The 22,086-nt window shown below is 45.4% G+C and overlaps 2 protein-coding genes across 3 annotated transcripts in view; one reads left to right on the top strand and one right to left on the bottom strand.

Moving 5' to 3' along the window:
* CHADL (chondroadherin like) overlaps positions 1–3,739 on the top strand; it is a 47,231-nt gene extending 43,492 nt beyond the window's left edge. For both annotated transcript variants that reach the window (XM_086958229.1, XM_086958238.1), the window contains exons 4-5: positions 2,097–2,263; positions 2,420–3,739. In XM_086958229.1, coding sequence (XP_086814355.1) covers positions 2,097–2,263; positions 2,420–2,681 — 429 coding nt within the window. In that variant the 3' untranslated portion in view covers positions 2,682–3,739. The remainder of the gene's footprint in view (positions 1–2,096; positions 2,264–2,419) is intronic.
* Positions 3,740–5,935: 2,196 nt separating this feature from the next.
* The window catches only part of L3MBTL2 (L3MBTL histone methyl-lysine binding protein 2), a 329,605-nt gene continuing 313,454 nt past the window's right edge, over positions 5,936–22,086 (bottom strand). Inside the window, exon 17 of the mRNA XM_086958249.1 lies at positions 5,936–9,851. Coding sequence (XP_086814375.1) covers positions 9,481–9,851 — 371 coding nt within the window. The 3' untranslated portion in view covers positions 5,936–9,480. The remainder of the gene's footprint in view (positions 9,852–22,086) is intronic.

Raw genomic sequence — 22,086 nt, forward strand, 5'->3', positions numbered from 1 at the left:
ACTACAATTCCTTAGATATCGGAGGAATTGCCCTACCGGTAAATTATCCCGCAGGGCTCGTGGGTGGAATGATTCATAGTGGAGCAAGGAATTCTTGTCCGTTGGTTTCTAATAGACATTGGTTATTAGTCGATGGTTCTCTGCGACTATATCCAGATCCAGGTATACTGCTGTATCCCCGCTGATCTGCCAGGTGAATTTGAGGCACTGGTCTAAGTTGTTAAGCCATACAAAGAAATTGTTTAGCTCTGTTTCGGTACCTGTCCATATGCAGAGGACATCGTCAATAAATCGCTTCCAGAGACCAATGTTCTTCTGGAAGGGATTAAACGGGTGGTTGATATAATGTGTCTCAAACTGTCCGACATATATACAGGCTAAACTGGGGGCAAAAGTAGCCCCCATCGAAGTTCCAGATACCTGTAGGTACAGTCGATCTTTACACTGGAAGTGATTGCGAGTGAGGGCCAGCTCCACACATTGGAGGACAAAGGATTGAGGTGTGTCGTAAAACCACTCGCATCCCGCCAGTGCCCACGCTGCTGCCACCAGCATGGCTTGCTGGGGTATGCTAGTATACAACGACTCGATGTCGATCGTTACCAGGAATTGTTGGTTAGGGTCGTACTCTAATGTTCCCAAGATGTTCAATATGTCAGTTGTATCCTGCAGGTAAGAGGGTAGGTTTATTACACACGCTCTGAGGAAAAAAAAATCGGAAAATTTAGACAGGGGCTCCAGTACTGATTGGATCCCCGAAACTATTGGAGGTGGAAATTGGGCCTTGTGGATCTTGGGCACAATATAGAACACTGGGGTTCTAGGTTTGGAATTGATCAAGAAATCCATTTCTTTGGTCATGATCCATTTTCTCTCCTTTGTCCCTGTCACTAGTTCAGTTATGTGAGCGAGAAGCTCTTCTGTAGGATCACAAGCTAGAGGTTGATAATTCTGGCGTGATCCCAAGAGTTGCATTACTTCTGCCTCATAGTCTGTTGTGTTCATTATGACAACCGCCCCGCTTTAATCGGCTGGTTTGATTGTCAATGAGCCGTTGTTTTCCAGTGATTTTATTGCCAACCATTCAGCTTTACTCATGTTACAGAAGTTCCTTTTGTTTTTAGCTTGTTCCAGTTGTTCAATCTCATAGAGGACTTCAGTTGTCTAACAACAATTTGTTCCTATTTGAACAAATTGTTCTCAAACGTTTTTGTTCTCTAATGCTCAAAAATATATATCCAGCGTCCTCAAGGGTGCCGGGACTTTACAGTGACGGTGCGCGCCTGGGTACGAGGACACCCTGTGTATATTTAGTCTCACCAAGCAGCAAACGCGATGAAGCGCGTACACCCTCCACGCCAAATTCTGATTTGGCATTTGACATGGAGTGAGTGCAAGCTTCATAGCGTTCGCTACTTGGTGAGACTGAATATAATATATATATTCCAAAACTTATCCTTCAAAAGGTCAGAAAAGGATTGTCCGGGCCACAAGTGCAGAAAAGCGTGCTTTAATTCAAGAGCTTCACTCGACGCGTTTCGAAGGCAAGCATTCTTTTTCGTGAAAAAGAAGGCTTGCCTTCGAAACGCGTCGAGTGAAGCTCTTGAATTAAAGCACGCTTTTCTGCACTTGTGGCCCGGACAATCCTTTTGAAGGATAAGTTTTGTAATCTTTGAGGATTCGCTATACCATCGGGGCCCGCCGCTGGCAGCGGCCTGCAGGCGAACAGTTCTGGATATGTATGTATGTATGTATATATATATATATATATATATATAAATACATTTTTGGAACAGTCCAAGCCTTCCGTGATAATCCCCTAAAAAGGATAGTAAAGAAATTTCAAAAAGCTGTTGCTCAAAGAAATTACCAAGCGCTAAACTTTTCTGTCAAAAGATTACACAGCGATATCCAAAAAATCTTTGATTAGCCAAACTCCATAAGAAAAAAGGCGATTTGCAGCTTCATCTATATTTGTGTGGGGAATCGTCTTGACCAGAACAGTCTTGATGACTGGGATGTAATATATCATTATATTTGGGATGTAACTTAAGGGTACTTCAATACATTTCTAATTTCCTCCTCTGCTTTCACAGGTCTCCCCGACGGCATTTGCAGGCCTCGGCCCCAGGATCAAAAGCTTGCATCTGGAGGGCAACAAGCTGCAGAACCTACCAGAAATGAGCAAATTCACCAGTCTTGAGGTCATCAATTTAAGTGACAACCCCTTCCAGTGTGAGTGCGAGCTGCTGCCCCTCCGCAGGTGAGACCTCTGATCTGCCAGTAACCTATCACTTCTCCACCAAATCTGCTGCATATCTACTTACAACCAACCACATTTTACCCAAAGGTCAACCGTTATCTGCTTTGCCTTCAACCTAATTCTTACTATCCCCTTTCTCTCTCTCCCCTAACCCAGGTGGATCGACAAACTGAACCTGAAAGTGGGAGCAACCTGTGGTTCCCCTCAGAAAGTGCGTGGCCGGAAGGTGAAAGACATTCCTTTCAAGGGCTGTCCTGGTTGGGGGGTTGCATCGCCAAAGAGCACTGCACAACCAATGGCTGCAACAAGGCCGAAGGCTGCAGGTGGAAAAACCAAAATGGAAGCAAAGTCTAGCAAGAAGAAACGGTCACAGAAACCAAAGAGACCAGTGAGGGTCAGGGGGAGCCAAGTGAACTGATGGAGGAGGGGCAGGAGGAACAAGGTGGACAAAGAGGGGGGCAATTGGGAATAGATCCAACTGGGTTGGACAGCCATGGAACTAGAAAGCAAGATATTCTAAAGCAAATGGCAAGCTACATGTGCTGCAAGGAGAGAGGGCGAAATAAGGGGAGATCGATAACCGAATAAGTGGTGGAATAAGGCCATTTAGAGGGAGGAGGTAGTCCGAACAAAGTTGGGTAACAGAAACTTAATAAAAGGGAGGGGAGGAAGACTAAGAAAGCAATAGAGAGGGAGGGCTACTGTAAGTAAAGCTGGGAGAGTAAGGGGGCATGGGCATATCAGTGCCTGGTGGTTAGGATTTTATTATAATGTAGGTGCTACAATGGAAGCAGAGTTTTGGGGGTGGTTGTCTAAAGTCAGAGGAGTAGGAGTTCCAGTGGAAAACTGGCTGGGGAACTATGCGGTGTTTCATAGTGTAGCGGAAGCTTCCCTCACTCTATTGGGTGTTTCAAATGTAGAGTAATCTTCATCCGCTCCTGGTTATTGCAATGCAAGTCAGTCTTAGATGCCTAAGAAAAACGGATTCATCATGTGGTGCCTTGGGAAATTTTGACAATTTGAGACATATGCAGCAAGGGAGGGCCATGTGGAGGTAGGCTATATTACACTTGGTAGTTGTGGAAGTGAAGGAGGAGTATTTAAAATCTGGGTTCGTGGGGAGACAGTGGAAGGTGAAGGTAACTCAGGTGGCTGGTAAAGGAACCTGTTAAAGAAGGAGGTAGTTTAGGGGCATTTTTAACTGGGGGTCAGATTTCTGATGGTCAAGGTGGAAAGGGGGCAATCCCTCCATTCTCAGCTAAGGTGGTCTGAATGTTAATCTCTGCTCAGGTCCAAAAGGCAATAAAGAGGCAACAGCTGGCAAAAAAGCAGCAGATACACAGGTTCCATTTCCAACGAGGACCCCCTTCTTCCTTCCCTCCCTGTTGCCCCACAAAAACCTCGAAATCCCACTCATGACTTCGTTTTTTCTAAAATGTAATTCACGTTTGTTACACAATAAAACAATTACAGCTATTTCATGTTAATTTGGCCTGGTTTTGACCCCACCTTTACCATGGTAGCACTCCGCTAAACGGAGAAGGCACAATTATAATTTTGTTTCTGTCGCCGGAAACCAAGGGGAAAGGGTGTCATGATTTGCCTCCTTCCATGCTCATGACGAGCTCAGCTCGTCATGCAGTTCACACTGCTCGTGTGCTCATGACGAGCTGAGCTTGTCATGAACAATGGGATTCAAGGGAGGTCAGCATCCGGGATGAATTGCTGTAGCATTCAAGGTGTTAAAATCTCCACATGGAAGGAAGGCTCCTGGATAGGCTGTTCTTGTCCTATATTGGGGTTAGAAGGAACACTGTATTCAAACCTACTCATGAGGCCCTCTCCACACCTTCAGGCTTTCTAGATCAAAAGTAGAACTCTGTGGCTTTGGAAAACTCTAAAGTATAAAAAAAATAAAGTATGATCAACGAGTGGTACTTCCAAGGGCCTGTCTCCGTTGCACTACTAAAGGGAGCAGCTTTTGACCTACTTGCTGTTCCACAAACAGGATAAACAGTTTTTGGGTAGGTAAACGGTTTGCTTTCGAAGGATTTAGTATACGCTGCTCAAACCTGAAAGAAAAAGTAAAAAAGAAGAAAGGAACCAGTTCCCACAAAAAACGAAGGTGGTAGGGGTCTCAGCAGGACCAGAAAGCGCCGAGGCATGGAAAAAATTATATGTAAGAGAAACGGGTATAGTCAACAGAAGAGAAGGCCTGGTGAAAATTCAAAACAGATTAGGGAAGGACATGTGGTCTCAATTTAGGGTTCTTTAAGAAGCACCCTCTAATCCCACACTAAGTATTGTAAAATGTATATGGCGCTTACTCCCGCTTTGTGGGGTGCTAAAAAGCTCAACTACTATTGCATGCTACACCATGTAGGGTGTGTGGTTGAAGGAGTTGTGTTGTTTGGTTTGATCTTTTGTGCAAAGTGTTTGCATGCCACGTATGATGAACGCCGAAGTGTGGCACTGCATTATGGGCTGCAGTATTTAACAGTGTGAAGGATGTAGTAGTGTAAGAAAGCCAGTTTATAGATTTCAGTAAGCTGGCAGCTTTGATCAGCTCTGTAGATGCCTTTGTGGCATTTGTTATGGTCACAGTCCACAAAGCTGATTACCTCATAGTGTTGTCCATTCTCAGATTTTTGTTTACGATTAAGGTCATGAGCCGGCTTAGGTTGGAGGGAGAGAAGGCAGCATGTTGGGGTGAATTTTGTTACATCACACAATTAGAAGCAAAAGATGCCAATAAACAACCTTAGCATGTAGTTAGTTTGGACCCGCCGTGGTCGACTAAATTAGACCCAGATTTCTTCAGTTATTCTATGCCTGTTCAGTTGGGGGTGTGCAGTTTGTTTACTGTGGACTGGTATAGTACTGTGTGATAACCATGATCAGTAGCAGTTCTGTCTTGAGTGAGTGTAAGAGGGCCAAGCAGCACAAGGAGATTATCATGCAGCCTGTTTCAACTACAGTCAGCTGCACTGCCGCTATGTGTTATATAGTATTTGTTCTGATTTGTTACCTTTGCCTCAAATTGTAAAGACCTCGGATATCCTTCGGGATCAAGTTCGCGCTATATAAAACTTTATAAATAAATAGCATTAGTGGGGGTCAGGAGGGGTACGCATGTGGTTACATTAGTATGCCATATCCAGGCTACGCAGAGGTCCACTTTTCAGAATTTACCTGTACATAGAAAGTTGTTTGTGTGTTTGCGAATGAGTAGTACGCTGATCGGGCTGTTCCATATCTGTGGACGGTAGTTGAACCTGAAGTGACTGTTTTGGGTTTCATCCCAGGGTTATGGGTTGGTATAATTATCTTGGAGACCATCACGTGATAGCCTACCTTTGAGTTGTCAAAATCGAAGAAATGTGATGTTTGACTAGGAGGTTTGTTCTGCTCCTTCCTGTACCATTCTAACCCCGGTACCTAGAGCCAGCCACTAGGTGACAGGGTACAATTCACTGGGAATAGCACTGTGTCGGGATGTTTGTTATGAGGTTTCTATTTCATTACTCTAGTTATCTCACCCCACTCCCACATGGAAAGAGACATTAATGCAATGTTTGTGGCCATAGGGTGGAGACGAGTGACAACCACCAAGTCCGAGCACAAAGACGCAAAAATACAGATCCACACAGCTAACAAAAAATACAAAAGAAGTAAACAGAGCTTACAAAGTAAGTATTTACTTTCTTCTATTGTAAGTGATTCTGAACATAAAAATATATACAACATTTTAACTCAACTGTATAATTTAGCAAACAGACTCTAGGAAAATGTTAGTTAGTTCTCTGTTCTCTCTAAGCCTAGAGAAACAGCATTGTAGGTAGATCCTGCTCTTGTCTTCAGATTATGAGTCTTCATGTCAGTCTACAAAGATTTGAGTAATATACAAACACAAAAACCACACAGCTCCTGGAGTCACTCAACTTGATTGCAAGTGTGGCACTGAACCGAAGGAAATCAATACCAGCTTGCAGCTTTTGTCAATGCTGATAGGTAACCCTTCCTTCCAGACACACACAACACACTTTAGTAGTGGTGGTGGGTTGGAAATTTGGGGGCTGTAGCAGACTTGTAGCCAAAGCTTTTTAACCAAACACTAGTCTTGGCAAAGAGAATACAACTGAAGTAAAAGAAGATGACTCTGCCCTTTCTTCAGGCCAGACCAGCAGCCTCATCACTCCTGGATTGAGGAACACTGGGCAATGCACTCAAGCGCACTCCTCTCAGACAACGGAGGCACAGGGTGAAAGTAGCCACTGGATTCAGCTAGCAGAAAGAGAATCAATCTTCAAGTCTCTGGTCTCGCCAGCAGGCTTTAAAATGTCAACAAACTCTGCCCTCTTTATCAGCTCTGGGTCATGATTCAGCTCAGAAGAAACCAAAAAAACAATACTCTTGAGGTAACAATGTAAACTACTCTCCATTCTCAAGGACATAAACCTAGCATCACCAGGTGCCTAGACAGACCATCTGTCTGCCCTCTAAAGCTATGCAATGCCATAACATTCTCCACAAGCTTTCCTTGACCCACCCAAACGTTTTACATGCCTTGTACAGCTCATCCATCACCTATTATCATGGGCCCTGCTCTGTAGCCATCGTCTGGTGAGTAGTGGGCACAAGAACCTTGAAGGGAGGCCCCAGGTAAATACTTGGCAGATCTCAGAAAGAGGAACATGTTTCTGAAAAAAATCACAGAAGCTGCCATGGTTCTGGTGAAGTAGTTAGTACTCCTTCAGAGAAGAAGCCCTTTATGTGCCACCAGATGAGCAACACCAGATTATTTAATGTCAGGTGGAGACCCTTAACATTTCCACCACAGCTGATGGGTGCAAGTGATGGCCTTGGTGGGATCAAAGCAAACAACAACAAAAATGTAAACCATGCTGCTCTTATTGAGATTATACACTGTTTGTAAGTGCTAAAAGCTCTGGCAAAAAAACAAAGACAATCTTCTAGTTTATATAAAAATCTGAAATGTTATTGGAATGAACTGAAAAACCGTGCACAGCACAGAAGCAGACCCCAACCAGTTCTGGGGCACGGGCGAGCAAGATTAGAAACCATTTTTTTGTTTTTTCAGTGAGCCTCACTGAGGATATGGTTTTCCCGATTGAGGGCAACCTGACTTCAATTTAGCAATGAACAGCAGGAAGGTATATAGAAGCAGTCTGTGAGAATTTTGCGCCTTGAAGAAGTCAGGTAATCGTGTAACAACCTCTGAAGAGGTGTAGAGGGCAGTGAAAATGAATGCACAGCCAATGCATCTAAATTTCATACAGCTTTGTGGATCAGTGGAAGGGCACGAGACTTGTCTCTGTGCTGCTACCCAACAATCAATAAGGGGATGGGGCACCTCCAAGAGTCTTCAAGAGTAGACAGCCAAACACGATTTGAATCCGAAGACATTTGATGAGATGACTCTTATCTTAGGTTCGAGTGGAATCTTTTATGCTACACGATAATAGGGTCAGAGAATGAAGTGGCGTCTTTTTGCAGAGTATCCTCAATCAGCAGCAGTTGCTCCTTGCTATTGGGAGGCAAGTGCTGTCCTCAAACACCCCTTCTCCTGCTGCCAAGTATATGTAATGTCACTACCTTTAGAAAAAAAAAACCCTATAGGGAGTAAGTGGTGTAGTCTCAGTCCAGTAACTATGCCATGGACATATACGCTTAAGGCTAACACGGTACCACTTTCTGTTCTTGCTTACCATGTTCGGGGCTGAAGAGCAGATCTCCAAGGGGAAGGGAAATTATCTCATGGACAACTAGGGACGAAGAAGGTTGATTAAGAAAGGATCAAACGCAGCTTTGCCAAGCTCGGGAAGAAAATATTCCAGCAATATTAATAGGGGGAACCAGCAAGGAGTCAACACCAGCATTGGTTGCTGGAGACCCAAGACCTTCAAGACATGACTAGGCCCCATATATCTTCAGAGAGGTGTGAAACCTGCAGCCAAGGTCCTCGTCTGAGCATCATTGATATTACTAGCAACTATACTCATGTCAGCAAGTGAGATGTAATCTACAGATGCTGTTCTGACAAGTTACCTTGTATCAGACTCCATGGTCTTACGACTGTGTGCAACCTAGGTGGACGCCTACAGCGTGTTCTCTTTGCCCTATGGTATTTCCACAGTGATGTCCAGAGATCCCTTGGTAAGCTGCCTCTGGAAGTATCTCCTCCCCTGGAGAAAATGTCAGAGGGAGCAGTTAAACATTTGCTGACAAAAGTGGAAGTGGCCGATGCTCCAGGTACTTGAAGGTTAGATTGCCTATCTCGGAAATACCTTAATTTCCTGAAAGGGTAGTTCCTCTAAGCGTATACAAGGGATGGGGAGGACGTTTCAGGTCAGGCACCCAGACGTTTGCCTATCTCTATCACCCGCCCCACAGCCTCGCAGGGGTATCAGCCTGTCAGAAAAGAGTCCAAATTCACTACATGCAAAGTTAGCCACATCACTTGTGAGCTCAGTTTGCCAAGTGTAGGCTTCAGAATTTTGTCACACTTGGTTTATGAGGCACACCCGATAAATGCAAAGTAAGAGTCTGCAGCACAAGACATGCTCTGACAGAAAAAAAGGTTAGATTAAAACAACATGTGGTGGGGTGGGGAAAGGGAAATCAAGCAATTGGTGACAATTTTTTACAACTCACAACAATAACGTAAATAGTCAATAGTTGTGCAGGGGAGAGCACTGAAAGAGGAAGGCACGCTGGCAGAGAGAAGAATGCACATTTTCTTGTCTGGCATAAAGGTGGCATAGGTCCTACTATAGATGGGGTGCTGCAGGATGCAAGAGAGATGAGACCACGTGCAACAAAATATGTGCAATTTATCAGATATCGAAAGGGTGATAGAGAGTTCCACCAAAGGCATCCATGTGTCTGGAAATAAGCAAAGGCGGTGCTCTCATCCCCCCCTCCACAAACTCTGCCTGGCTATATGTGGGCCACGGTGACCAACTCAACAATCCGGCTCAAAGGGCCCATCTTTTCTCTGAGACAAGGATGTACATTGAGAATTAGCATCTTCTCCTTCACATAAGAGGGCATTTTATGGGCAGTGACACACCCACAGGAGTTTCAGTTGTCCTCCTGCCAGCAGGAGGCATCAGCTCAGGTGCACTGGCCGTAGCATGGCACTGCTTATGTGCTAGTCCTCCTCTTTGATATCCTGTATTGAAAAAGAAGGTTGGTTAAGGTGACTGTTGATTGTCAGAAGAATTGTTTCCAGTAGAAGAGCAACCAACTGCAGGAGACTGGGGGTCATCAGCGGTTATATGGAGCTTTGAGGAAGGAACTTCATGGTCAAGAGCTGAAATTTCAGGGCCATATGGAGACTGGTGGTCAAAAGATGGATTCTCAGGACTCCTTTGAGTATCTCGATTGCCCGCAGAAGCCTTGGTAATTGTGTCAGTTGCGGAACTATAAGTCTCTGGGGCCTTGGCATCAGCTTTGTTGGCCTTATGATCAGCAGCATCAAAAGCAGGAATCTGGGAATCACCAGCACAATCTTGAGGTTCCAACATTTCTGACGAGCTTTGCAACTGAGCTTTCTCACCAACAGCTAAAATGAATAGAGTAAGAGTTAGGCAGCAGAAATGCAAAACCTAAAATATCGCAAAGGTCACAAGTGAGAAGACACTTGATAGTTAACATCACTGCACAATCGACGCAATGGCAAGGTTTCTACAGATCTAGGTTACTTACCTGTAACAAGTTTGCATCTTAAAGCCATTCTAGACTATATACAGATCTTTACTCATTATTATGCAGAATCTTGTTTACTATGCTTCCTTTTTACAGACGAGACAGGAGGGTTGGCTAGCAATATAGATCTGGCATTGTTACAGATAATGTATTTGCTTTAATTTATGGGAAACTATTCAAGACACCTTCCAATTATGTCCACTACTGAGGGCATAAAGCTGGCAGAAAAGCAATCATATTTTCTATTATTGACAGCCCCCCTCCCAACCCCCCCCCCCCTCGAATATCTGCACAGAATTGTAAGAGAATGTTCATGCAGAGAGCAAGGTCAACATATTGCTATATAGAACAGCGACGCTTTGTCTATGAAATGCAATGTTGTGGCTTTCTTGGTTGAAGAACGAGCCTGTTTTTAACAAATGGCCCGAAAACTACAACTATTTGCTTTAGGTAGGCAACATGGGATTTCTGTTATCGTTATTTTTTCTGAATGATAAACATTTTTAAAAATCCTAGTTTCATTCAACATAACTGTAGGAAGCTGGCTCTCTATAGTGTACTAAAAAGAAGTACACTGTGCAGAGTACAGTGGGTCCCCAAGTGGTTTACGGAGGCTTAAGTAGATCATACTAATGCTCTCTTTTCTGGCAGTATGGGTGAGCAGTTAGGCTTATCAGAGGGTAGTGCTAAGAATTTGTTGTACTCACAGAAGCAATAAATGAGACACACTTAAGAATCAATCCAAGACTAAATTAGAAAAATAACACTTCTTTTTTATATATGTTTCAAAACCAAGAACTTTGTTAAAAGGTAAGTACTGTTTTCAATACCAATTCGTACAGGTAAGTAAAACTTTAATATTTGTGTGCCTTTACGCACAATGAAATCGTATGGAAGGAAAAGTCAGAGATGCATAAAGGTAGGTACCGTTGGTTTCAGGGGTTCACATTCAGTGTTCGGAGTTGTAGTGGGCCAAGGTCCAAAGTACTACCAGCAGTTCTGCTGGGAGCAAGCAGCTAGTGAAGTTAGTTGCTTGTGCGCTAAGGAGAAGGGGCGCCACCCAAAAACAGGCTCCACACTGGGACAAGTCTGAGCGCTCCTAAATAGAGGCCTGGTTTGCAAGGTGTCTTGGAGCAAGGGGGGGGGGGGGGGGGCACAGCCAGTTTGTCGGGTACAGAGTGGGTAGGTCGGCTGGGCGCAGAGATATGCTCCTCGTGGTAAAGGACAAACAGCTAAAAAAGGCAAAATCAAGGCACCTTGGCCACTTATGGAGTGGGGCTCAGTGATGCTTAAGTCCCTTGACGGATGCTTGATCCAGGTATAGTGGGAATCCAGACTGGGCTCTCACTGTGTCTGGTACTCCGGGGGTTGGTACTGCACGGCTCTGGTTGGTCCTGGTGTCTTCACATTTGGTGGGGAGATGTAGGAAGCTGGCTCTGTATATACTTTACCTATATGAGTTATAGTGTGCACAGATTCCAGTGGAACCCCAAAGTTAGGCAGAGGTTAAAGTAGATAGCACCTAACTCTCTATTTGTGGTAGTGTGGGCGAGCAGTAAGGTTTTATCAGAGGGTAGTGTTAAGCATTTGTTGTACACACTCAATCAGCAAATTATGTCACACACTCAAAGACTGAACTCAGACCAATTTTGTTTGTATACAAATATTACGTTATTTTATTTCTAGAACCAAGCCAAGCCTGGCACAGGTAAGTGAAATAAATGCTTTGCAAAATCTTATGCAGTGTTTTACAATTGAATGCTACTTCAAACGCAATTGATTGAAATAAAAGTAAGTTAAAATGTTGGAATTACTTTTCAGATTACTTTTTAAGTTACTTTTTCTACTAGTCAATGTATTCCTATGGAGAGAAATGAAGTTATTGGTTAACAGGTAAGTACTCGGTCTTCGGGTTGAGTTTCTGGGGTTATAACAAGGGTTCCCCCAGGGTCAAGGATGCACTCTCAAAGCACCCTCAGCGGCACTAGGGCAGCTAGGTGCAGAGTACGGAGGTCCAATATTATCCAATGGGGGATAGGGGGCCTCTGGTTGGTGGCTGCTCAAGAGCCGGCCACAGGGTTGTGGGAGCAAAGCTCCTCGTGTTAGGCTCAGAGCAAAGGGGGAATCCAAGTTAGCACCCAAAGTACACCTGCAGCTGTGCAGGGGCGGCTGGGTGCAGGGTGCTGTTTTGGCATTGAGTGCCCTGTTGGTTTCAATGGGGTTTATCCGGTTTTGAGTAGACTCGGGACGAAGATCTTCTAGAGGTGACCATCAGTTGCAGAGGTAAGTTGGGATACCTAGGGATGCTGGGACAGTGCCCCTTGACCCGGCTGGCCTAAGGTACCTATATGCTTAATCTAAGGATATTGTTTTTCTTATTTACAAATGAGTACACAAGGAAACACCCATTCTCTCAAGTCATCCTGTCTCAACTTCTTTACCACTGAATTCAGTTCTCTGTTGAGTGGGTAGATTGGAGTGGGTTAGAGATTGTGGTAGAGTGGAGTGGATTACATTGGAGTGGGGTGGGGTAGATTGGAGTGGGGTGGTGTAGATTTGAGTCTAGTAAGGTAGACTGGCGAAGAGTGGAGTGGGGTAGTTTGGAGTGGTGTAGATTTTAGTAAAGTGGAGTGATGAAGATTGGAGTTGAGTGGGATACTTTGGGCCTAGACTGAGGTTGGGTGGTACATAGTAGAGTAGAATGGCGTAGTGTAGCGTGGCATGTCTTAGAATGGAGTGGCATGTCATTGCAGAATGGAGTCGTGTGGCACACAGTCGTAGGGCACAGAGTGGAGTGGCATAGTGTGGAGTATGCATAGAGAGGTAGCACACTGCCATTAGGGACAACATATTTTCAACTGAAATCACCATTTCATTTACAATGACACGGTTTTACTATGCACATACGATAATGTGTGGAAATGTCATCACCTAATACATTGATGTGTTTTGATCACATTCAAATACTTGTTTCGCCCACACTTCAAAAGCACAAAAAAGTGCTTAATTTGTACTTTCCTAAGTCTGATATAGTTCGAAATTTCAGCACAGTTTATTTATGTTGTGTGTAAGAAAAAGAGCCTTTCCTTTCTCAGAAAGATTGTCACATAAATTCTCCCTCTTTGAAGTCAGCTAAAGAAAAGTAAACACCAAGCTTCCTCAGAAGACAGAGTCTCATAATTGACCTCGGTCTTTGAATGTTCAGCAAATGTGACTAGATAAGAAAAAGATTTAAAGGCCTGTTTATAGAGAGCAAGCACTCGGAAGGATACAATCAACAGGTGATGAGAACTGGAGAGACTAGCTCAAGCAGGACAGCCTAAAACAAATATACCCAGCAAATAGAAACAAGCAACTGTGAGTTACAAATCGCAAAGCAAATAGTAAGCAATGGGCAGAATACATTCCCAGGGAAGCTTTCAGAATGCCCACAGGACGTTGCTAGCAAACCAGACAGCTGAGCTGTCTGGTAAGCTTTGACCTGAAAAAGAGGCATGGGTCCAAGGGACCGCTTATCCAGGAAAAAGAAAGTGTATGGAGGATTAATGGAAAGTGCCTGTAACTTACTAAACCTCCTGCCAGATATTATAGTCACAAGGAAGACTGTTTCAGCAGTCTCAGAGGGCAGCGGAGTATAAGCTCAAATCGTTAACACATTAGATAGCTGAGAACTAAATTAAGTTTCCTTTGGGGCATATATAGAAAAGGAATAGGAGGAAAAAATGCTGCAAATCTTTCAAGAAACGAGAAAAAGGTGACCTAAATAGTAAATGTAGATGCAGCAACCACTAGAAAACTACAGAATGGCAGAAAGGTACCCTTTTAACTGTACCCAAAGCAAGTGCTTACCGGGCAAGGGATAATGCAAAGAACAGAACTGCAGACAGAGGTGCAGACAGAGAATCAACAGAGTTAGCAGTTCACCAAACCACAACTTTGTCCCATAGGCAGGCGTAAATCATTTTTGTGGAGGGACACCCGACTGCCTCCATGACTTCGCAAGGGTGATCAAACACCCGTAACTGTTGCTGCTCAATCTCCACGTATGTAGATGGAGAGTACGCAGGTTAGGGTGCATGACCCTGCCCTGTTGCTGTGATAGAAAATCCTCTCAAGGGCGTAGCCTGATCGGAGGACAGATTGTTCATGCTCAGGAGTTCGGGATACCTTGCCCAAAGCGTAGCCACCAAGAGAGCTTGTGCTCAGTCGTTCCGGATCTTCTTGAGAACTCTGGGAAGGAGTGGTACTCAAGACTACATGCGTTTCCGAGCGAGATCCGCCTTGGAATCTCTTGAGTGTGTAGAAGTGCTGACATTGTGTATTCCTGGCAGTGGCGAATAGATCTAACCACGGTTCTCCCCAAATCTGTGAAGTGACTTTGCACCACCTCCGGATAGAGATGCCATTCGTGATCCGTTAGGCATCGACGGCTGAGTTTGTCTGCTCTAGAGTTCAGTGAGCCTGCCAGATGCTGAAACACCAGGAAAATGACCCGACTTCCAGTCATGTCCAGAGATGCAGGGCCTCCTGGCATACGGAACACAACCCCATCCTGCCCTGCTTGTTGCAATACCACTTGGCAATTGTGTGGTCTGTTAACACCTGAACTAGCTTTTCCTTGAATGACAGAAGAAAGGCTTTCAAAGCCAAGCCAATCGCTCTCAGTTCCAAAAAGCTGATATGGAGCTGAGATTTCGCCGGAGACCAGAGTCCTCTGATCTCCACATCTTCCAGGGAGAGGAGTGTCGCTGACCCCGTCACAGTCCATAAGCCACAACTGCAGATATTTTACAGTTCCCTCTGATATCTGGACCAGGTTAGCGAGATTCACTGTATGCTGGGCTCACTGGGACTTCAGATCCCACCGCAGAGACCGCATATGCCAAAGGGCATTCTTCACCAGGATGCAAGAGGCCATGAGACCCAGCAGCCTCAGAGTCAGTCTCACCGGAATCTAGAATAGAGGCTGAAATATCAAAATCATAACCCGGATATCCTGCATTTGCTGTTCCAGAGGATAAGCCCAAAACTGCACTGTATCCTGAACAGCTCTGATGAAAAGGAGCGCCTTAGAGGGAGTCAGGTGTGACTTCAGCACGTTGATAGTGAACCCTAGCAAGTGCAGGAGGTCCGCCATAGTCCGGAGGTGTTAGACGACAGCCTGGGACTAGCCCACCTTAACAGGCGTAGAGGTAGGGGAAGCCTGAAAGTCCTGACCTCCACAGAATGCTACAACTATCGCCATCACCTTGATGAACATCGAGGCGCGCTGCCCCAGCTAAAAAGAGCACAGTGTACTTATAATGCTCTTGGCCCAACGTGAAACACAGGTAACGCCTGTGGACAGGCAGGACAGGGGTATGGAAGCAGGCATACCGTAAGTTCAATGCTACCATATAGTCTCCAGGGTCAAGGGCAGACAGAACCTGAGCAAAGGTGAACATCTCAAATTACTCCTTGTTCAGGAGGTAGTTGAGAGGGCGAAAGTCTAGGATAGCAAGGAGGCCTTCATCCTCCTTTGCACCACAAAATAGAAAGAATAGCAACCAATGCCTACTTCTGCTGTTAGTACCCTCTCAATGGCTTCTTTGGCCAAAAGAGCTTGTACTTCCTGTCACAAGAGGGAAAGGTTCCTTCCATCAGCCGATCAGGGTACGGGGGCAAAGGTGGTAACCTGGAACCTAATCCTGCCACCAGCCAGGTGTCTATGATGATATGAAGGCAAACTTAAGAGGCTTTGAGGTTGCAGTCCAGTGGTGTACTGGGAATCGCACCAGAGCTGAAACTACAGGTGGAAGCTTAGACCACCAAGCTCTCTGGGGTGGGGTGCTGGGTAAGGAACCTGGAGTACCCAGGAGCATGGTGATGGTTGCAGGCAATTGTCTTATGCAAAGGAGCCACTCTGCAGGGCTCAGACCAGGCCCAGAGTAGGACTTTGGTAAGAGTTTCATTAAAGGAAAATAAGGGTTCAGATTGAGAGATTCCTAGTTGAAGCACCTCTCTCAAAATGTTAATCTCGACTGCCACAAAGGGCAAGGAATATGCTACTTATCAGTAGGCAATTGTCTTATGCAAAGGAGCCACTCTGCAGGGCTCAGACCAGGCCCAGAGTAGGACTTTGGTAAGAGTTTCATTAAAGGAAAATAAGGGTTCAGATTGAGAGATTCCTAGTTGAAGCACCTCTCTCAAAATGTTAATCTCGACTGCCACAAAGGGCAAGGAATATGCTACTTATCAGTAGGCAATTGTCTTATGCAAAGGAGCCACTCTGCAGGGCTCAGACCAGGCCCAGAGTAGGACTTTGGTAAGAGTTTCATTAAAGGAAAATAAGGGTTCAGATTGAGAGATTCCTAGTTGAAGCACCTCTCTCAAAATGTTAATCTCGACTGCCACAAAGGGCAAGGAATATGCTACTTATCAGTATGCATTTGTTCTTGGCATGTAGGGCTGCTGACATTCATATCTGTGCATAGATCGCCGCCTAGTGTTGGGTCCGGATGATTGCACATTGTTGTCCTGGAAGAGTCTTTGAAGTATCACGAGATAGGTAGCTCCTCCCCTAGACTACAGTTCGCATGGGTATCCTCTCCATCCTCAGATTGTTTTTCGCCATTGTGGCAGAGATGGAGTATGATACAGTAAGGGATGTCCATGCTAGAGATTAATTCTGAGTGCTACAGCTGCGACAGGCACCGGGAAGGAGGGCGGGCGATATGAATATCAGCAGCCCTACATGCCAAGAACAGATGCATACTGGAAAGTAGCATATTCCGTTCGAGGCATGTGGGCTGCTGAATTCATATCTGTGCCTAGAATGTATAGCAGTCTCTCCTTTAGCGGTGGCTACCTGTGCCAGCTGCAAGCAGTCTGAAAAAGAGTTTTGAGAACAGCCTGTCCTACAGCAGCTTGCTGTTTTGAATGTACATCTACACAGTAGTGTTTAGTAAATGTATGTATGGTTGTCCATGTGGCTGCTCTACATATTTCTTCTAGAGGAATGTTTCCTAGGAAAGCCATGGATATCCCTAACTTGCGTGTTGAATGCGCCCTTGGGGGAACTGTTAATGTGCGTTTAGCTTTCTGATAACAAATATGTATGCACTTAACAATCCATCTGGCTATACCTGATTTTGAAATGGGGCTGCCTTTGTGCTGTGGTGAAAAGGCAACAAACAGTTGCTTAGTTTTCCTGAAAGGTTTTGCCCTGTCTATATAGTACAGGAGAGCTCTCTTTACGTCTAGTGTATGTAGAGCCCTTTCTGCCACTGAATCTGGATTTTGTAAGAACACTGGCAGTTCTATTGTTTGATTGATGTGAAACTGGGATACCACCTTTGGCATAAATTTAGGGTTTGTACGTAGCACTACCCTATTTGCGTGAATTTGGATGAATGGTTCCTGAATAGTTAGGGCTTGTAGCTCACTAACTCTTCTAAGTGATGTAATTGCCACTAAAAAATCCACTTTCCACATTAGGAATTGTATTTCACACAAGTGTAGAGGTTCAAAAGGTGGTCCCATCAGTCTGGTTAGAACCACGTTAAGGTTCCAGACAGGTGAAGGTGGGTGTCTTGGAGGAATCACTCGTTTGAGTCTCTCCATGAAGGCTTTAATAGCAGGCACTCTGAAGAGTGAAAGGTGCTGCCTGTTCTGAAGATAAGCTGCCACTGCAGCTAAATGTATACGTATGGAACTGTAGGCTAGATTGCATCTGTGTAAATGTAACAGATAACATATGATGTTTTGAGTTGATGCATCTAGTGGATTTATGTCATTATTGGTACAATAAATGACAAATCGTTTCCACTTTGCCGCATAGCATGCTCTGGTTGTAGGTCTTCTTGCCTCCTTGACAATATTCATACAGTCAGGTGGCAAGTTTAGGTAACCAAACTCTATGACCGCAGGAGCCAGATCGCAAGGTTCAACTGTTGCGGATCTAGGTGCTGAATGCCTCCATGGCTCTGCGTTAAAAGACTGGGTGTTAGTCGCAGCCTTTGATGAGGCACCACAGAATGTTCTAGGGACGTGGTGTACCACGGTTGCCTCGCCCACGTTGGAGCAACTAGGATGAGTGTCATTGAGTGCTGTCGCAGTTTGCGTGCCACTAGTGGTATGAGCGGGGCTGGGGGGAAAGCGTACGCAAACCTGCCTGACCAGTTCATCCATATCGCATTGCCCTGAGACTGCGGATGTGGAAACCTGGCGGCGAAGCTTTGGCATTTTGCGTTTTCCCTTGTGGCGAACAGGTCTATCTCTGGGTGACCCCACTGATGGAAGTACGGTTGTAGCACTGAGGGAGGTATCTCCCACTCGTGCAATTGGTGGCTGTGTCTGCTGAGCAGATCCGCCATCTGGCTGTCCCTGCCTGGAAGGTGTTCCGCCATGAGGAATATGTGTCTCTGAATGGCCCACTTCCACATGCTTTGCGCTAGATGTGACAACTGTGGAGAGTGTCCCTCCCTGCTTCTGTATGTAGTACATGGCACTCATGTTGTCCGTCCGGATCAACACGACTTTGTTGCACAAATGTACCTTGAACGCCTTCATTGCCATAAAGATTGCCATCAGTTCCAGCAGGTTGATGTGCATCTTCTTTTGCTGTGTCCTCCATAGTCCCTGCACTGTGTAATGGAGGACATGCGCTCCCCATCCCAGGAGAGATGCGTCCGTCGTAAGCACTATTTGTGGGACAGGCTCTTGGAACGGTTGTCCCCTGCAAAGGTTTCGTGGGTTCCACCAATGCAGAGAGTTGTATGCACGACCGGTCACCAACACTAGGTCTTTTAATTGTCCTTGAGCCTGGTTCCACTGCCGTGCTAAGCACTCCTGAAGTGGACGCATGTGTAGTCTCGCGTGAGGGACTATGAAGATGCAGGAGGCCATCATGCCTATCAACTGCATAAACTCCCGTGCTGGGAGCGAGTGTTGAGGTCTGAATTTCTGAATCAGTAATTGAATGCTGGTAATTCTTGCTGAGTTTGGCTGTGCTTTTGCTGCCAGAGTGTCTATGGTTGCCCCTAGGTACTGTTGTACGTGGGCGGGTTGAAGATGAGACTTTGGGTAGTTTAATGAGAATCCGAGGCTGTGTAGGAGGTGAATAGTGCGGGACATGTGGCTGGCACATTGCTGGGCCATCTTTGCTTGGATAAGCCAGTCGTCCAGATATGGGTAGACGTGAATATGCTGTCTCCATAGGTGTGCAGCTACTGTCGCTAGACACTTGGTAAACACCCTGGGGGCTGTTGACACCCCGAAAGGCAGGACCTTGAACTGGTAGTGCTGATTCTGTATGGTAAACCTGAGATATTTCCTGTGTGCCGGATGTATAGGTATGTGGAAATATGCTTTTGTAATCAAAAGGAGAATGGACACTTGTTACCACTTTAACCATTGGTTAAGATGGGACACTCTCATAAACGCGGTGTTGCTCGTGCGGTGTATGTCTTTCTTCCGCCCCTCACACGCGTTATGGCATTTATCATCGAGTGTTCCAACAACGTGCTATATGCCAAGCCTCAACCCGAGGCAACCTCTGGCGCTAGTAGCAGTGTCCAGAGATAAGGGAAGGGGAAGGTAGGGCACCCAGAGAGAAAGATAAGAAGCATATACTACACCGATGGAAGTTTTATTAAAAAGGTGAAGTATTGCTATTAAAATTGGTTGCGGTATAATGGGAGGTCGGGTTAATGGATCTCTTTATACCTTTTTAACTATAGCGTCAACATGTTTCTGCTCCATGTCGCCCAGCCGGGTCTACGGAGCATTCGTCAGGACAGGTACACAACACAAAAAACAGATAATGAAAATTACTTGCACCATTTGTGTAGTAATGATATATGCCGAATTTTCGCCTTTTCGGGAATTGTCTATTGTGCTTGCTGAATTAAGCTTCAGTCAGGTGGCAACGGGACTCTCTGGTCCCAGACAGCGTGTGGGAAGTTCCCAGGACTTGTGCTGTCTCTGCCCCCGGAAGTCCTGGGAACTTCCCACACGCTGTCTGGGACCAGAGAGTCCCGTTGCCACCTGACTGAAGCTTAATTCAGCAAGCACAATAGACAATTCCCGAAAAGGCGAAAATTCGGCATATATCATTACTACACAAATGGTGCAAGTAATTTTCATTATCTGTTTTTTGTGTTGTGTACCTGTCCTGACGAATGCTCCGTAGACCCGGCTGGGCGACATGGAGCAGAAACATGTTGACGCTATAGTTAAAAAGGTATAAAGAGATCCATTAACCCGACCTCCCATTATACCGCAACCAATTTTAATAGCAATACTTCACCTTTTTAATAAAACTTCCATCGGTGTAGTATATGCTTCTTATCTTTCTCTCTGGGTGCCCTACCTTCCCCTTCCCTTATCTCTGGACACTGCTACTAGCGCCAGAGGTTGCCTCGGGTTGAGGCTTGGCATATAGCACGTTGTTGGAACACTCGATGATAAATGCCATAACGCGTGTGAGGGGCGGAAGAAAGACATACACCGCACGAGCAACACCGCGTTTATGAGAGTGTCCCATCTTAACCAATGGTTAAAGTGGTAACAAGTGTCCATTCTCCTTTTGATTACAAAACCATTGATACTGGGGTGATGAATGGACCGTCTACCCTACTCCCCAATCTTTGATTAATTGCCATGTGGAAATATGCGTCTTTTAGGTCTAGTGCTGCGAGGAAATCTCCCCAACTGAGTAATGGTAGAACCTGCTGTAATGTGAGCATGTGAAAATGTTCTGACAAGATGTATTGGTTTAGGGGCCTGAGGTCCAGTATTGGCCTGAGAGACCCGTCCTTTTTGGGAATTAAGAAGTACAGCGAGTAAACCCCTGTACCGTGTTGTTCTATAGGTATGAGTTCTATGGCCCCTTTTTGCAGCACGCTGATGACCTCTTGCTGCAATAAGTGTATGTGCTCTGCGGACATAGGACGGTGTCTTGGGGGTATGTTGGGTGGAGTGGAGGTTAGCTCTAGACAATAGCCGAACTGGATAAGTTGTCTCACCCACCTGTCTGTGGTAATGCTTTCCCAGACTGGCAGGAACTGCTGTAATCGTCCCCCGACCGGTGTTACATGGTCTGGGGCCAGTGACAAGACGTCACTGTTTAGTATTGGCGGAGGATCTGGTGTTGTTATTCCCTCGTTCTCTGCCTTTGCTGCTGTTGCCACGTTATCCACCTCTATTGTTTTTATTATAGGTGGTCTGTGCGCTCCCTTTATTGTATGGAGTCTGCTGAGATGCCTGGCCTCGTGTAGCTCCTCTTATCGGAGCGACGAAAGGAGCCTCCTCTGAATTGTTGTGACTGCAAAGCACCCATAGACTTGGCTGTCTCTGTGTCTTTTTTAATCTTTTCTAATATTGTGTCCACATCAGGACCAAATAAATAATCAGGGTTGACGGGTTGATTTAATAATGTGGTTTGAATCTCAAGTTTGAATCCAGAGATGCGTAACCACGCATGTCTCCTGAGCATGACACTTGTATTGATGGCCCCGGCTGCGATGTCTGCTGCGTCTAGCGCACATTTAATGGATGCGTTAGATATGAGTTTTCCCTCTTGTATCAGTGTTTCTGCTCCCTCCCTGTAGGCATCTGGCAAATGTTGTAGCAGTTGCTCTAGTGTGTCATAATGAGCCCTATCGTATCTGGCTAATAGGGCTTGAGTATTAGAAATCCTCCATATATTAGCTGCTTGAACAGCCACCCTTTTTCCAGAAGCTTCTAATATCTTAAGACTCCTTGTCTGGGGGGAGGAGCATCACCAGTGGTTTGTGAGTTGGCACGCTTCCGAGCATTTGATACCACCAAAGAGTCCAATGGCAGCCGTCCCTTAATATATGTGGGGTCCACAGGTGCCGGTCTGTATTTTCTTTCGATTCTGGGGTTAACAACCCTTGCTCTTGTGGTTTCCTTGAAAATGTCTCCTGCGTGTTTAAGGACACCTTTCAACATTGGCAGTGTCTTGACTGATTTCTCTGAAGTGGAGAAAGTGTTGAATAGGAAGTCCTCTTCAATTGGGTCAGCAAGCATTTCCACATCATGATTGTGTGCTGCCCTTTCTATTAATGCGTTAAACGCAGCTGTATCCT

This window comes from Lissotriton vulgaris, chromosome 1_1 (assembly GCF_964263255.1).
Source record: "Lissotriton vulgaris chromosome 1_1, aLisVul1.2, whole genome shotgun sequence".
Lineage (NCBI taxonomy): Eukaryota > Metazoa > Chordata > Amphibia > Caudata > Salamandridae > Lissotriton > Lissotriton vulgaris.